Here is an 18,243-nt window from a genome sequence, read left to right on the forward strand (position 1 = left end):
GGTCTGACAATCAGGGTCCAGACATCCCAGGGGGAAGAACAAGTGGTCCGAACCATAAAGAATAAGCAATTGAATCAACTGATTGTACATTATATTATTGTACTATATAAAAGAATATTGAGTAAGGTCTTTTATGAAAGCCAGTGACCACTGGTGATTGATACCATTCTGAAATGTATGCATTAACATTTTATGAGGAATTATGAATACTTACTGATATTATGCTTTGAAGTTTGTGATCAAACAACGAGAGAAACAGGTTCTCTCCCAACCAGGAAAGAAGGTTCTGATCTCCCAGCCAGGAAAGAAGGATCAATAATAGGCCTAAGGTTCAGCCAGTAGCTAACCCTCCTGCAGCATTATAAGCAGGGAAGTGTGACTCTGGGAGCCCCTGAATGCCAACTGGCAGAGGGATCCCCATATTGTAACTTATATCGAGCCTGAAACACTCATTGCTCCATAGTATGCATCTCAAAGGTGTCATGTAAACTGGTGATACGCTGATCCTGAAAATCATTGTATGATAGATAAATGGACTGTATACATAAAGTTACAGATGTGTGCTGGAAATATGTTCTTAAGAGGTGTTTGGGAGGCAGAGCATGAATTCAGCCTGTCCTAGACAAAGAAGTGTTGTTTCACAGCCTTGACTGTGCCTCCACTGCAAATTAAGCGAGGTGTGACCTAAGACAACGAAAGGCCCATTTACATGCAAGGTAAAACAAAGCCATCAGACAAGCAAGTGGGAGGAAGCTGATCACTTAATCTCAACAGGGGATGGAGCCTGCACCCATAGAAAGCCTTCCTGCCTTTGGAAACAGGGTAAATACACTTTGGTAAAATATAAACTGAGGCAAAAAGCCAATTTGTCACCCTTCACCTGAGAAGACAAAGAAACCAAGCACTTTGGGCTCTATATTGGATCCTGGCTAAGGACTGGCCAACTGTGCTGCAAGAGTGACCATGGTGAGAAAACTTCTTTGGACAAAAGACTAGTTTGTCTTGGATTTTAGTCTTATAAGCGTATTTTTACTTTGTACCCATTTCTATTTCAATTCTTTCTACTTGGTATCACTTAAATACCTGTTCTTTGTTAATAAACATAATCTTGTTTTATTACACAACCATTTCAGTGCATTGTTTCAAACTGAAGAATAAAATCCTCGGTCAAACTAACAGGATGGTGCTGTGTACTGTCTCCTTAAAGGAGTAGCAAACTTGATAAGCTTTGTGAGTGCTACAGAGAGAGGGGCTGAGCACTGCAGGGGAGATGGTTTTGGGGAGACTTAGAAGTGGAAGGACTCTTGGTATCACCCTGCTGCAAGGGTTAACCAGGCTGGTGGAGGCCAGGGTGAGGTCATTGTGCTGCAAAGCAGGCTACTGGTGTCACAGTTCTGAGCCAAAGCTGCGCAGCACAGAAGTACCCAGGGTTACAGGGCACATGGTGACACAACCCCTTAACTGCTCTGGGTGAAACCCCAAAGCATCACATATGGCTCCGTCACTCTTGTACCTGAAGGCTTTCCAAGTAAACTGAAATATAAACGTATTTCTCTCTCTCTCTTCCGTCCTTAGCCTGGAAGGGTATGTCCGCACAGCCTGCAGAAGTGAGCCTCCACTCCCCGGTTAAACACTCAGTCTCTGAAGCCCATCCTCCTCCCTAGGCTTCAGAGCCCAGATTTCAGCTCAAAAGTCACAACTTCAAAGTGCAGTCTACACCAGGGGTTCTCAAACTGGGGGTCGGGATCCCTCGGGGGGGTCACAAGCTGTCAGCCTCCACCCCAAACCCCGTTTTGCCTCTAGCATTTATAATTGTGTTAAAAATGTAAAAAAAGTGTTTTTAATTTATTATGGGGGGTTGCACTCAGAGGCTTGCTGTATGAAAGGGGTCACCAGTACAAAAGTTTGAGAACCACTGGTCTACACAATCATTGTTAGAATCTCGGCACGAGCCCCACGAGCCTGAGTCTGTTGACCCAGGCAAGGAGGCTCACTTCTGCAGGCTGTGTAGATGTGCCAACAGAAAAACAGCTTGATAAATGTAGAGAGTTTTGTGCATTTGTGTAGCGTATTGAGGAAAAGTCAAAGAAATAAATTTTGCATTTAGTTAAAGTGGCTGCATCTGCAGTCATTTTATCTCTTGTGGGAAGTGAACTCCACATTCTGGGTCCAGCTCCTATCCAAGTTCTGTGTCTGACATGCCAAAACCTTCTCTCCTATTGCCAGACCGTTTCATTGTTCCAGTGGAACTTAGTTGTTGTGTGAAGTCAGTCTCAGAAGGAGAAAAACAACTCAGGAAGCTAGGGTCAAGCCACGGAGGCCTTGGAATACCAGGGGAAAGATCTTGAACTGGAATCTGGATTCAAGTGAGAATCACTACAGATAGTTGTGAGCCTGATATGTTCATAACAACCTTAGATTCTTCACTTGGCTCCACTGAGGCAGGGTGAAAAATTCCTAGCTCACCTCCTCAACTCCAGTGGTTATTTCTGAATGGCCTCACTAGCTTCTAAGTGGGATCTTTTAGATAGTGAATCTAGACCAGAGACAGTTCACAATACAAAGCATCTTTTAAAAGGAGGATTTTCCGAAGTGCTCAGGATTGGCCTCACTCTGCTCTGCAATGGAAGAAGAGTTAGGCCAAAACTAAGGTCTTTTGAGAATCCCACCCTAAGGGTTAGGTCAAGAGAAATGAAATTACCACCCTTAAAAGGAAAGGGGGGAAAAAGTAAATTTCCATTGCAATTCACATGCAAGGCTCTTTCTAATGCCAGCAACTGCAGATCTATTACTGATAACAAGCAGAAGACATCTTGCATTACATCGCATTGGAAACAGACAGAAAGGTCGCAGAAAGAAATCACCTTCCAGTGAGAATGACTGGATTTCTTGCAAGCAGCAGCCAAAACATTCATTAAGCCACCTCAGGAGGTCCCTGGATGCACACAAGGAATAGACCAAGAACAGACAGTTTGGAAGGATTTTTTCCAAAAGCATTATTGACCTTGCCTGAGAGGGATATGGCCCTTCAGGGGAAAGTAGACTTGAATGGCACAGTGTAGTTAGTGAAATAACTAAAAAATAACCTTTAGAAAGAGCCTTTGAATCAGGGAATCTGTACTGTTTATTCAAATGATGGCTAAGGAAAATGTGATTATCAGCGGTCACATATTACTCATCAAGCACTGAACACTGAATAAATGGTCTGCCATGTTATGCAATTAAAAGACAGCACACAGCAACATTTTCTTGGGAACTGAACTGCACAAATGAAAGGTTTTGGAAACATTTTTCAGAATTGGGGAGGTCTTCCAAGGGACAAATGTCAAGAAGAATCAGTATCATTTTCACTGTCACAGCAGAACTGGAGACTGTTCTACTTGGAAAAAATGCAAGACAAGAATCACAAAGATTCTGTCTCTCCAAAGACAGGACTCTTGTCCAGGTAACCCTGGCCATCAGACTCCTCAGTTTACAGAGAGAAAATTTTGCAGGGTAATTCAAAGCAATACTGACAGTTAGATAGTAGGGAACGAAAGTAAATGAGCATGTCCTCCCTCTGTGGTAGAAAATCAACCTCCTAAAGCATATTAAGTGTTCTACAGACACTCACATCTAACAAGGCAATCCCTGGTTCCCATTTCGACTACCTGCATTTAGAGTATGTCATTAGTTTCACTGCAAACACATTGCTGCTGCAATAGTATGATGGAGGCAAGACATATGGAGTGAGGCATTTCTTGCTTTCTCAGTTTGTTCCTGTCCACTTGTCTCAAGAAAATCTGATGCACTCTAGATTGAAAGGAGGGGAAGGAGAACACTGTTACTTCTCTGCTCCTCCGTAGCAGAGCCATACTGAGACCAGTAAGGCACAGAGCAGGTTACACAGGACACAGCTTGAGGCATGTCTAGTTGTCTTTTCACTGATTCTGCTACCCAGCCAATGAGAATAGCTTATCAGGTTCAGTTTTATATCTGAGGGTGCAAAAGTGAACACAGAGCCAGAATTCAAGAAAGTTCTGGAACAGATTTTCACATGCCAGGTACCCACTATTGCAACCAGATTTTCAAAATAGCTCAGCTCCCATTAAGGCATAAATGAGGGCCAGATTTTTAAAAGAGCTCACTACCCATCTCTGAAGTTATTTTGGTTGCCATATAAAATCTATTATTATGTTTGTCGCAAGTATAGTTATATAAAAACCCACACATGTACACATGTTTTATTTCTCCAAATAAATTCACAATACTCAATTATTTCAACCCACAATAAATAATCAACAGGATGCTTAAAATGTTCCAAAAGAAAGGAATGATCTAACGACTCCACATTCGACTATGTTTCCAAACTTATTTACTTTAAATTAATTTTTCAAAAAGCAAAGAAGATGAATCCTACATTTTATTACTAACAAAGATTTTGGAGGCTTCCTCAATAAAATAAAGGTCCAAATTTCCTTTTTTTCCTGTTTTAGAAAGACCAGAAAAGGACGACAGTGTTCAAGATTAGTTTGAATGCAAAGTGACAATGAAAAACCAATAACTTTCCCTATAAATCTTAAACAAATTAACTACATTAAAAAACCCTCTCATTTTATGTTAATACATGGTTTTAATGTTTATTAGACTTGAACAGTACCCAGACTTACTTTTCTGATGTCATCTAAAGTGTTGATCTCTGGAGACAAGCCACCATGTACACACAGGAATTGTTGGTTCATCAGAGCAGCCAAGGGAAGGCAGTCAAAGGCATCCATGCAGGCATCATATACTCGTTCTGAATACTTTATTTTACCTTTTGGATAGTAAGATGGTATCAGAAGACGATGTTCAGTATTTTAAAGAAAAAGATTAATTTAATTTAATAAAGAGTAATTTAAGGGCTTGGTCCTGCTCTTAACTAGAAAGGGCCAACGGACTTCAATGGGAGTAGAACTGTATCATAAAATCCTAAATAATATTTTACAGAAAATAAATCACTGTGCATACTGAGTCCCCCCCCACATTTTGGGCACTAGAGATCTGGGTTACTTTTACATGCTGTTGGGAAAATTCTACATAATTTAATACAGATGAAACTACTAAGATTCTATAGAACTTCAACAGCATTCCATAGAAGTTAGTCTAAAAGCTTATAGAATTTAATATAGAATTTTTTTTCTACAGAAGTGTTAAACCAACCAATTTAATACAGAATTATATTCCTGTTAAGAAATTCCATAGAAAGCTTTGAAATTCTGTAGAAAACTTATTATTCTCTACTAAATGATTTCCCATAAAGAACAGCTCTATGCAGAGGAATCTGAACTTTAACCCACATCCTTGTAATTAATTATGTGCAGAAACATCACTGTGAAATGAATGAGCTAATACAATGAATCCAAAATGTTAATTTACCAATATGCATATTAAACTCAGTAAACCATGGAGCATTTGAACCAATTAACATTTTTTTCCCATCCTTTATGTTAAAGTGGGAATGTGGAACCATGCAATAGCTTCAGTTTATATTACTGCAGACAAAGGTTATTCATTATGCAAATCAAGGTCTACAGACAATAATCTTTGAAGTATCCCAGTATTCTTTAATACAATAAAGGAAAGAATGTCATTAAAAAAAAAAAAACTTACAAGAAATGCATGATACTGTATGTTTACACTTCCAATTTAGAAGGGGAAATGCCCTATATTAAGTAACAATCTTTTAAAGGTATTCTTAAGCTTTTTCATACCATAGATTAAATCTTAATTGAGGCGTTGCCTAACAAAACTACCTGCCCTCCCAACTGCATAATATCCCTGGTGGAGGACTACAATCCTACTCCAATCTACATTAGCTTACCTGGAAAGGTAATGTTAAGAAGTGTTATTTGTTCCGACCCCAAACTGAAGGAAGAGATGGTGCACCGTTGTACACTAAGAGACCAATGTTAGCAGACACACCAAGACAATCAAGCTTTTTGTTTTGTAGGCACACTAGAAGGAAGGAGCACAGAAGTGCAGAAACTGTGGCTTCCCCAACATCTACAGTATTTGATGAAGTTTCCCCAGGTATCTTTAGACTTCCCATGATTCAAGAACACAGTCCTTAACCCCTTCGTATTACCAATCCTTTCGCTTGTCCATTTTGCCATATGTTGAAACAGAGATTTTTGCATTATATTTTTCCCTTCAGTGGGTTTCCCCTTAAGAGAAGGATGGTTTAAGGATGCAAAATCATTGACATTAAGTACTACATGAGTACTTACTAAGTAACAAACAATTACAATGTAATATGGAAGAGGTTGTGAATTTAAAGCACACTTACATTCTTGTTTAAATGTGAAATACTCTGTTAAATGTCTACATTCATGATTCCCACGAAGTAAAAACAGTGTTTTGGGATAAAGGATTTTCAAGGCCCACAAATACAGCACACACTGTAAAACAAAAACAAAAACATGAAAATAGTCACAGTGATTGACAAAGGTATAAAATATTTTAGCCTTGTTTCAAAAGGTATACCCAGCTGTTCATATATTTTATGCAGGTTGTTTCTCATGCTTTAAGTTAGCTTCATAGCAATTATTAGGCTTCAATGTAGTTGTATACTCTTGCTAAGTGACATTTTCTTTTTACAAACATTTGTGTACCACAGCTCCTGAGAATTATTTTCTTGCATGTCCAGGGAAAATAAGACCAATCTATCTTGGAGGGTTGGACAGAAATCTGCCACGGAAACCATTTCACAGGAAAATCTGCATTTCATGACAGAAGTAACAAAATATTGTCCTGGAACAATTTCGTAAGCACTTATGAAAAATCACTGAATTCATGAAATTGAAAAATTTGTATACAAAAAACTTGTAGTGAACACTGGCAGTTTTGCACAAGTCTGGAGTCAGTCAGTCAAGCAGAGTTAAGAGACCCATGGTTTGTCTAGCTCCACCCACCATGTGGACAGTGCTGGCAGGTTCTAGAACCTCGGGCAACAGGGTTTGGCAGGCAGCTTTCCAAAGTCTGGGGTGAACTCATGCCATAATCTTTAAATTAAGGTGCTCAGCACCACTGAAAATTAGACCCTTTTATAACAGTACATAACCACAGGCACACAGATTTGAAAATGTTAACCCAATTCAGTAATATTTGGGTTTTAATGAGATCAATGTCTGTTGCAGGAGAAAAAGAAAGTGCCTGAATTCAGGTTTTAGCATATACAGTAAAAAGACTTGGATTTAATCTACCAAATGTATATATTATAATTTTTTTTAAATCTCACTTGTACTTTAACAGTATTTGGTTAATGATCTGGGATTTGAGAGAGTTTGGTTTTTGAAGAATTTCAATTTACACTTTGAAACCCTCACGCTTTTAGTGAACCATTTTTGGTGATTCCATTCTCGCTTATAATTTGACATTTCTTGCTCATAAGGAGAAAGGGGATGAGGCTATTGATGATCTTTTTAATCTCTGAATGTTTCAGTTTCTACTTTGTTCCCTCCTATGTTAAAAATGAATTTAACTCTTTCATGCTCTTTGTAAAACACGCTATTTATTCTGTATCTATAGTTACATAAAACACAAACACCAAAGCGAATTTTCTCTTGAGTTTAGGGCTAAGTATGTGTAAAGGTCTGGAAGCTTGGAGTTTATACACACAAATTTTCCTGCTTCCCTCCCGGAGGTTTGGAGTGCAGTAAATAAAAGGAGCAGAGAACGCTACCTACAGAGCCAGTAGATCCTGGGAATTCTGGCACAGAACAACTCCCTCAGACTGGAGAGCCTGCATCTACACAGCATGCTTCTCAGCTCACCCAGCCTCCTTTCATCCCCTGGACAGTACTACCACCACCACCTTCTTGGGGGTGCGGGAATGGGAAAGGATGTCAAAGTGCAGAGGTAGAAACCAGGTAAATTAAGTCAGACATCAATCAGTATTAAATTACTGTGGACATCCTGGAGGGTTATGTGCATATGGGGAGGCAGAACTCAGCAATCCTAGGGTTCACATCTACCCACACAGAGAGTACCTCTGGGGAGCCTTCTGCAGGTTTCTGCATCTGTAAGGACTCTTTGAGGATTACACTTAAATGAGGATAGAGGTCTGATCTCAAAGGATCAACATTAATTTTATCTGAATAGCTTGACCACGACTGCATCTTTTGGCTTTATCACGTGTTCAGGAGTTCTTGAACGCTTTGATCTCTTTGGGTGTGTTACACTGCTTAAATCCCAAAATATCAAGCAGTGCTAAGAAAAGGAGCTGAATGTCACACACGTCTAGATTACAGTGAGAGAAAGAGAGCTCTAGTTTTTGAAGTTAACCTCAGGCTATGGCTCTTGCCGAGTCATCTTATCTTTTTTGATACTTCAAAAATTGGGACAAACACTGCCCACAGACTTTATTTCATATGAGAGATGCTTTGTTAATAAAAAACTAGAGGAGTGTAAGCCTTCTGGACCTCTTCCATAATCTATCTATACTGTGAAGAGGTTTTTCAATGTTTTTTTAAACAGGACAAGAAATTTGCAAGATTCAAAAAGTAATTAGACACATACACACAGAGAGATAACAGAATATCCAGCGTTATAACAGTTGATGCAAAAAGATGAGTTTTGGGAGGGAGATAAAGATTGTCTTAAGCCTGGAACATGGAGGTTTTAGCTATTAAGTTTTAGGGGGAGGCTTCCTTGAGGCAACAGATTACCTCACATTTACCAATGGTGTGGTTTCTTGCATCTTCCTTTGATCCCTCTAGTAATAGCCAGTCAGACAGAATACTGGACTAGATGACCTCCTGATCCAATCGGGGAAAGTCCTTTGTTCTCTGATACTGTTACGCAATTCAAGCCTAACATTTAAATTATATTATTTTTACCAAAATTTTACAATAGCTAATAGGTTGGGTTTTTTTAAGGTCAAAGTGTTACTTTTAGAGTTAACCTTCCTCTATATTATTTGCATCCCAAACATTGTAGCACTGTGCTAGTGAATGAGAACAACTACTTGATAAACCTATTTTCTCTGTACAGACTAAATGAAATGCAAACTGAATGGTGGAAAAAAAGGGGCCTAATTCTCTACTGCCTTGCACCTGATGTAATCATTTACATCTCAGCACAGTGGATCAGCATTCACATGGCACTCCCTGTTAGTACCCAGCCCAGAGAAGCTAATGATCCAACTGGCAGACCAAATTCAGTGAAGATTCCTGGTCACCTGCCACGTGAGGCATGTTGGGCGTATGCTAAGAAGAACAATGACTGTTGAGAACATGTAAAAAACAACCATTCTGATTTCCTAACATTTTCTATCCACTTTGCAGAGTTGTTAATGACTCCAGAAGGTGCAAAACTGGAGAACTGATTTACATCAGCTGAGGATCTAACCCTAGCTATTTAAAATTCCCTTCAGTTTTAACAGTCCACAGTATTATTAAGGAGACAAAATAGGAATTTTGTTTTTTGTAAACATGATTAAAAACTGAAAGTATTCCTTTAACTACAAAATGATACACTCCCTCTCGGGGTTTTGCATGAAGAATATGCATTATTTATATTGATTTTCCTCTGTGGTCCTTTATGACAATTTATAGCAGTGACCTCCCAGTCTGGTCACTGATAATAGAGCTCTGAACTGTTTTCATATGCTTGCAGACTGAGTTTATAAAAAAATGGTGAAATATTTAAAATATAACTCAACAAACTGCATCACGTAGTTTATGCTTAGTGTCTTTCAGTTTTTCTATAAGAGACATGCTGAATTTATAAAAGTGAAAAGGTGGCTTTTCTACCTACCAGCTAAAAGTCAAGTTGTTTTTCCCCCCATCATATGCATCATCATCACTAATAATAAATTCTGCAGTAATGAAGCCAGGGGTTTCCACAAGCTTAAATTTTCACACCAATAGTGATTTTCAGTGCCCAACTTGAGACACCTTAAAAGGGGCTTGATTTTCAGAGGGCAGGTGTGCTTAGCACTTTTGGAAAATCAGGTTACTTTAAGGCGTCTCAAGTTAGGTACCAAAGACTACAAAAGCCACTGTTGAAAATGTAGGCCAGCATATTAACATTATTCCCTCAGAGACATTTGTGTAACACAGTGTCTCAAAATTCTAATTTAGTGTGCTATTTTACTGATTAGCAGCCAGCTCACTCCCTCTTAGCTATGTTGGTTCTACCTTAGCAACCGAAGTAAAACATCTTTTAGCCAAAGTAGTCAGTTAGGACTGAAGACACAAACAGGAAGCAGGTCTGTTGAACAAGAAAGTACCATATACATAGTTGCATTTCAGAATCGAAACATACTTTAATGTCACAACATTTAAACCTGACCTTTCCCCTCTTGTAAATGTAATTGTGACTAAGTTATATTTTGTTAGTATAAATCTGTCATTAAATGGTGAGACTCAGGTTTCCTATCACTGAAATCTGCTAGGTTTCAGAGTAGCAGCCGTGTTAGTCTGTATCCGCAAAAAGAAGAACAGGAGTACTTGTGGCACCTTAGAGTGCATCCGAAGAAGTGGGCTGTAGTCCACGAAAGCTTATGCTCTAATAAATTTGTTAGTCTCTAAGGTGCCACAAGTACTCCTGTTCTTCTTTTTGAAATCTGCTAGTTATTCTTTGGTTAAAAAGGCCACCTTTCCCCATTGAAGGTTTGTGTTTCTTTCTAAAGAAGACATTTTATTCTAATTATAAGCCTGGTGATTTTTCTCTATGCAGATACCAGGCAGATCTGACCACACTGTATACAGAATCATAGGATTAGAAGGGACTACAAGGGTAATCTAGTCTAAACCCCTGCCAAGATGCCGGATTTGTCTAAATATGGTTGATGACAAGGTTTTATTAAAACCTGAGCAGCATCTTTGTCTTCTGGGCATTTCCTTTGTTTTAGTCACTCCTCATCCACCGTGCTCCCTCAGAGCCCCATATGCTACAATGGGGTGGCAGTGTTCTCTCCTGGTTAGAATGCAGCACAATGGAAGGACTGCTTTGTTTTGCCCGTTGTTTGCCACTGACTCAGGGTGTGACCTCAAGCAAATTCCTTAATGTTTTTGTGCCTCAGCTAACAAGTCTGCCAAATGTAAATCACAATATTGATTTCCTCAGAGGGATGCTGTGAAGCTCACTTAATGTTTGCTGAGTGTCTCCAGTTCTCTGGATGAAAGGTGGTATAGAAATGCTAAGTGTTTATTATTACTATGGTGAAGTGGTCTCACCAAGGTTCTTATTAAATGTAGCCATATCATGCGGAAGTAATTTAAATTAAAAAAATCATATTTAAAATAAAGTTTTGACAGGGTCATCCATCACTGATATCTGTGCAGTCTACTTAATGCCTCTTTTATTTAACAGTTAGATGTTGTGGATTATTCCTAAATCTATCTTTGAGGCTTTGAGAAACATCAGAAAGACCCAACATTGCCAGTATCTAGCATTCAAAATTCACGAGTGAGATGCTGAAAAGTCACAAGCTTGTTTTAAACATCAGGGGAATTTAAAAAAATGGATTATTTTTATTTGCCTTTGGGTTTTTGATCATGGTTTCTAGTTTTTCTCCATAACCATAAGGGCTAGAAACTAACTCTTTTATAAACAAAAGCTGAGATTCTCACATAACAACATGACTCCAGGAGCTCGAGCTTTTAAAAAATATTAACTTGTGATAAAAATCATGAGAGCTGGTAATACGGAGGAATTTACAAAACTAGATAAATGGGCAACACAATAGCAGATGATAGTCACTGTGGATAAGTGCAAGGTATTGCACATTGAAAGGAATAATGTGAGCAATACTTGCACTCGTCTTTTTAACAATCCTTTATTTAATCTCTAAAGGACTGTGGACAGTGTATTATCAGCATGGCCCCTTAACTTTAGATTTATATGTAGACAAAGCCCAAGTTAAAAGTTGTACCATTTTAAGTATACCAGTAAAAGTGGTAAACACCTCTAGTATGGAGGCAGTTATATCGGTATAAAAATGTTTATACTGCTATAAGTTATGGAAAGGGGAATACACTATATTAATATAAGGTACCTTTAGACTCATAACTGCGCCAGCACTGTAAGTAGTACTGGTATCACTCTTCTGGTTTAAAAAAAAAATCACACCGCTATCTGAAATATTTATACAGATACAAAATCTGTGGGAGACCAGACTTCAGCTCTTGTCCTACAGAGGAAGAGGGTGAAATTCTGAACTCACGGACGTTAATGGCAAAATTCTCATTGATTTTAATGGTGCCAAGATTTGAGTGTGTGTAGGAGTGGGGGCATGCAGAAGGGTCTGTCTCTTAACTCAAGTTCTGCCTGAGGTTGGGGGGGGGGGGGGCGCCTTGTAGGAACTGGCGTTTCTCTAGTGACGTAAGTTCGTGTTGAGTTGCCTTTTTGTGAATTTCATTCTGTTTTATCTTGTGTCATTTTATATCTGCTGCATATGCATCCAGAGGTTACATTAGGCATATTTACAATTTAAAAAGGCAAAAGAATTGTGTTGCCGCTGTTGTGGAATTTTTCATCTTCCCTTGTGAAATCTACAATGTAGCCAATCCTTCTCCCCCACTCACTCCCCGGGTCAGAATCCGAGTAGTTTTTATTTTAATGTGTTATTTGAGAACCATATTTTAGACATTAAGTTTTCTTTTTACCATCTGTTGAATATTCCCAGGCTGCTTTATCATCTTGTTTTGACACTTGCACGCTCCTTTATCACCTCTAGGCTTAGTTACTGAAATGCTTTCTTCTAACTGGTTTCCCATATGATTTTATTTTAAATGATCATATGCAAAATACTGCTGCTGCAGTTATTTTCCTTTCTAACTGCTCAGCTCATGCAGTCCCTAGTTCATTTCTTAAAGAGAGACTCTTTTTAAAGCAAAACAAGGCGAGCTAACAAATAATCCAATTCATTTTCTGAAGTGCTTCACTTAGTTTTTTAAACAAATACTTTAGGAACTTCAATTGGAAGTTAGATTTCAGTCTGAACTTCTCTCGCTTGAATCAGGACACCTTTTTATTTTGTAATCCCAATTTTGTGCAATTAGGACCCCCAGTCAGGTTCAATTTGTCCCAGAGACATCTCTGCTTCTGCACATGGATTTATTCTGCAAACAGGGGTGATGGTAATGATGGGGTGGTCAGCTTCCTTCATTAAATGATCTCCCTCCCTTTCCTGTGGCCCACAAAGGGTTCTCTGTATGTTTACAATCTGCTCAGGAGAAAGGGGTAGGAAAAGCAGGCAGGGTATTAGGACTGCATCATCCTTCCACCTGCCCCCACGAGATTACCTGGAAATCATAACAGAGCTTCATCTGTACCTTTTCCACTTTCTGCACATGGGAAGAACCCCTTCTCAGGAGGCTCTGCTAGCATAACTCCAACAGAGCTGCACTGCCAGGCATTGCAGGGAGTGGTGTGGGCCCTGAGAGATGGTGGAGACCGCATGGGGCCTTGGAGAAAGGGAGCAGCCTCAGAGTTTTGGGGACACACCTGTGACTCAGTCAGTGGGTGGGAGAAAGCAAACCTCCTCCTCCCATTATTGGGGAAGCTCCATGAGGAGATCTTCTTGGAGATGAGCTAAGCTGCATTCTTTGCTTAGGCAAAACTCCCATTTGATGTCAGGCTAATTGAAAGCCTGTTGCTTCTTCATTAATGTACACTGCGTGGTGATATCATTGTTACCATACCCCACCCTGGAATATCGGAATTGAGTCTGCTATTGTTCAGCGATACAGAGGACATTGACTTGCCCTGAAATAAAGAGATGTTTCAATCTGGGCTTCTGTGCAATTTGAAAATAGACCATTTTGGATCTAGGATCCTTCACCAAAATTGGTGGGAAAAAAAAAAAAAGACCCCAGGGAACTAGAATTATAGGCATTGGGAAAGATCTCTGCAATATGCAGAGAAGAACCTTGGATATTTAAGGTATTTCAAGAACAGCCTTATTCACTCTGCCAAAAAGAAAAAAATAAACACTTCACACAGGAAATCTCATCTCCCAGCCCAAAAATATTTATTGAGAACTAAGCTGTTTACTGGAAAACAGATTAGAGAATTCAGGCTACCAGGAAAGGTTAAAGGCACTTACTTCCCCCACACGGCACTGGAAAGTGGGTGGGGGGGATTTGGGAGATAATAAAAATCTTTTTTCAGCATTCAGTTAAAAAAAACAAAACGTATTTACCCAGAATGTACTTGACAACAGTATTTACTTGTATGCAACTTATTTCTTGGAAGCTGTTGATAAATAATTTTTAAAAGGCTGATTTCACATAAGGATTTAAAATTTCAGATGCTTCTCTAAACCAATTTTGGTCTGGAAGTCAGAGTGGAAATTTCTGAAGATCAGGCTCTTCCCCAAGATTTCCAAAACTACTTGGTTCACGCTGGGAATACCAAGGGCCAGTTTCTTCTGCAATTTCAGAGACTGTTTCCAGATGATATACCAGCAAAAGCAGAAGTATGTAAATTTATGACCCTCAAATACTCATTTTGTTTGTTTTGAAGTTTGAGACAATTTTTATTTTGTCTGAACTGTTTTGCCAAACCTGTCAAAAATGCTTAAAATTTCTCTAATGAAATTTGATGAAAGATTTAAGCCTCTATATATTTCTGAGTGAGAGCAAGGATGGGCAATTATAAAATTTCATTTAAATAAGTATACAATATTACTGCATTAAATTTTGCGTACATTATAGTTGTCAGGGTTTTTTCCCCCTAAGAGTTTGGTGAAAAGCACCATATAAATATATATACATATGATATGGCATAGGCTACTAGGGATTTGACCTTCTGGATGATTTAAGAGAATTAAGAGTTTTCAGATCGATATCAAAACTTTTGACCTGTTTCCTGGCCCTAGGTACTGTTAGTGCAGAGTCACTCATGTCAACACTATTCTTTGGATTTAAAAGTACTGGCCTGTGTTATTCATTTGGGTCAGTTTTATTCATGACTGGACTGACTTTGCTTGAAAGGGCAAATTGAGAGCTCTATACTGCACTGTTAAAAACCTGAAATGTTCCACAAACATGGAAATGTTATGAGTAGTTAGAGTCTAGGAAATGAGTTTACCTAATCAGATGTTCTAATTTGCAGAAGATTGTTATTCTACGTAAAGAAGCACTAAGGAACAACCAAGGGAAAAGAAAAGATAGATAATTGGTGGAGAAAGTCTCAGTCAGTCACAAGAGACTATGCCTTGTATCATTCTATCTAGAAAATAAGCACGCTCGTTCGTTTCATCCGCCTATGATAACTTGTCTTTTAGGCCTTGATCCTGCAAAATCTTAACTGTGCTTAATTTTGCACACGTGAACATGCTCACTAATGTCAAAAGAAATACCAACGTGCCTGAAGTTAAGCATGTGTGTATGTCTTTGGAAGACTGGGGCCTCTTGGCTGTAAACTCTGTGGGGTAGGGACTCAATTTAATATACATCTTTACAATATCTAGCATAATGGGGCCCTAATTTGGTTGAAGCCTTTACGTTCTACTGAAATAGAAGATTAATAAATAGTAGTAGTTATTATTATTATTATTATTGTAGGAAGCAGCAACAATTTGACACCTATACAATAACTCTTATTCGCTGGGCATTTCCTCTCCTAGGTTAGTTTTTAAACTCATTCTCTCATCCCTGCAAGCTCCATTCACTTCAAAATAACCATTTCTCCTGAAAACATTGCAAGTGCAGAAGATAGGAGGAAATCTAGATTGAAAAAAGCATATTATATATATTGCAATAGCTGGATAGTAAAACAAATTTTAATTGTTTATTAATATTTATCCAAGGAGGAAGCCAAACTCAAGCAGCTTAATGGGACCAAGTTGGAGGGCCCAGATAATCTCCATCCAAGAATATTAAAGGAATTGGCACATGAAATTCCAAACAATACCAAGGATTTTTAATGAATCCATAAACTCACTGGTCATATCCTATAACTGGAGAATTGCACCTATATTTAAGAAAAAAAAGTGACCAGCAAGTTTGACCTCAATTGTATGAAAGGTCTTGAACAAATGTTGAAAGTGAGAGTAGTTAAGGACATAGAAGTAAAGACTAATTGGGACAAAAAAACAACATGGTTTCACAAAAGGTATATCATGCCAGACTAACCTGATCGCTTTCTTTGAGAAGAAATCCTGAAATCCAGGTAGATAAGATTACTGAAATCCAGGTAGATAAGATCTAGAAAATCAGTTAAGTATTTGGTACAGTCCCACATGGGACATTATTAGTTAAATTGGAGAAGATGGGATTAATATGAGAATTGAAAGGTGGGTGAGGAACTGGTTTAAAGGGGAGATTATAAAAGGTCATGATGAAAGGCAAACTATCAGGCTGGAGGGAGGTTACTAGTGGAGTTCCTTAAGGATTGGTCTTGGGACGGATTTTATTTTGCATTTTCATTAATGACCATGGAACAAAAAAAAGGAGTGTTCTAATAAGATTTGTAGATGACAAAAGTTGGGAGATATGGTCAATATGGAGGAGGACTGGCATATCATACAAGAAGACTTGGACAACCTTGAAAACGGAAGTAATAGAAATGGGATGAAATTTAAAAGGGCAAAGTCATGCACTTAGGGATTAACAACAAGACTTTTTGCTATAAACCCAGGTACCAGTTGGAAGTGAGAGGAGGAGAAAAACCTCACTGTACTGGTCGATCACAAGATGATTATGAGCCACCAATGTGATGTGGCCGTTAAAAAAGCTAATTCTAGGATGCATTAGGTAAGTATTTCCAGTACAGATAGGGAAGCGTTATTGCCATTATAAAGGCATCGATGAGACCTAATCTGGAATACTGTGCGCAACCCTGGTCTCCCGTGTGTGAGAAAAAAGAATTCATCCTGAACCAAGTTCAGACGGTGGTCTACTAGGATGAGAGAAATGGAGAACCTACCTTATGAGAGGAAACTTAAGGAGCTTGGTTTGTTTAGCCTAACAAAATGAAGGTGGAGGAGATTGAATGCTTTCTATTGTTAGATCAGAGGGATAAACACCAGGGAGGGAAAGGAGTTATTTACGTTAAGGGCCAATGTTGGCACAAGAACAAGTGGATATAAACTGGCCATCAATAAGTTTAGGCTTGAAATTACATGAGGGTTTCTAACCATCGAAGGAGTGATGTTCTGGAACAGGCTTCCAAGGAGAGTATCGAGGTCAACAGACTTAAGTTGCTTTAAGACTGAGCTTGATAAGTTTATGGAGGGGATGGTATGATGAAATTGCCTACAATAGCCTACGGCCTGTCCATGACTGCTATTAGCAAATATCTCGAACAGAGGGGTATGGGACATAGAGGGGGAGAGCTGAGTTACTACAGAGAATTCTTTCTGAGGTGTCCGGTTGGTGCGTATACCACATGCTCAAGGTCTAACTGATCACCATATTTGGGGTCAGGGAGGAATTTGCTCCCAAGTCAGATAGGTGAAAAAACAAACAAACAGGGTCTCTGCCATCCTCTGAAGCCTGGGGCACAGGTCACTTGCCGGTTTGAACTAGAGTACATGGTGGATACTCTAACTTGAAGTATTTAAATCATGATTTGAGGACTTCAGTAACTCAGCCACAGGGTATTGGTCCTACTCCAGGAGTGGGTGGATGTGCCCTGCAATGTGTAGGGGGTCAGAACAGATGATCATGATAGTCTCTTCTGGCCTTACAGTCTAGAATATGCCTAGAGATTTTATTGTGCTAAGCAGCATCAACTATATTTTAATCAACACAAAATGTCTATTTTTGTTTATTCTACATACTCACATTTAATAGATACGCAGTGTGCTTTAATCTCTTCCCTTTGCATTTTCAAATTCCTTCCTCCTACCCTATGCAATTTCCAATTCTGTTTGTAATGATAATGGCTTACATTTATATAGCACCTTTCATCCAGAAGGATTCTGAATACCTGGCAGCCTACAGACAGGGATAATTTCGCCCACCACAGAAACTCAGCCAGGTCTGAACTGCATTGTGTCAGTTTCAAACTGCTGTGTGTTGTGCAGTGGAAGGCAGAAAGTGACATGTTTTATTTGTATTTCATTAGTACATTGGCCCACCTTTTTATTCTATTTGGAAGCTGCAAGAAGGCTTAACAGCCCCTTATCTGCACTGTCCAAAATAAAAAGGGAGGTTGGTGGGAGTGGGGAGAGCTCAGCAATGATCTGTAGCACAGACAAGCTCAGGCATTTTTACCATCATGACATCTAAGCCTGCTCACAGTTGCACTGTGGTAAATGACAGGTCC

At 39.0% G+C, this 18,243-nt stretch overlaps 1 protein-coding gene across 3 annotated transcripts in view; it reads right to left on the bottom strand.

Moving 5' to 3' along the window:
* The window catches only part of PPP3CA (protein phosphatase 3 catalytic subunit alpha), a 306,754-nt gene that overhangs the window by 72,286 nt on the left and 216,225 nt on the right, over positions 1–18,243 (bottom strand). For all 3 annotated transcript variants that reach the window (XM_034770986.1, XM_034770988.1, XM_034770987.1), the window contains 2 exons: positions 6,308–6,419; positions 4,650–4,795 (listed from right to left, as the gene is read on the bottom strand). In XM_034770986.1, the coding sequence (XP_034626877.1) occupies positions 4,650–4,795; positions 6,308–6,419 (258 nt within the window). The remainder of the gene's footprint in view (positions 1–4,649; positions 4,796–6,307; positions 6,420–18,243) is intronic.

The sequence above is a fragment of the Trachemys scripta genome, chromosome 5, assembly GCF_013100865.1.
Source record: "Trachemys scripta elegans isolate TJP31775 chromosome 5, CAS_Tse_1.0, whole genome shotgun sequence".
NCBI classification, from domain to species: Eukaryota; Metazoa; Chordata; order Testudines; family Emydidae; genus Trachemys; species Trachemys scripta.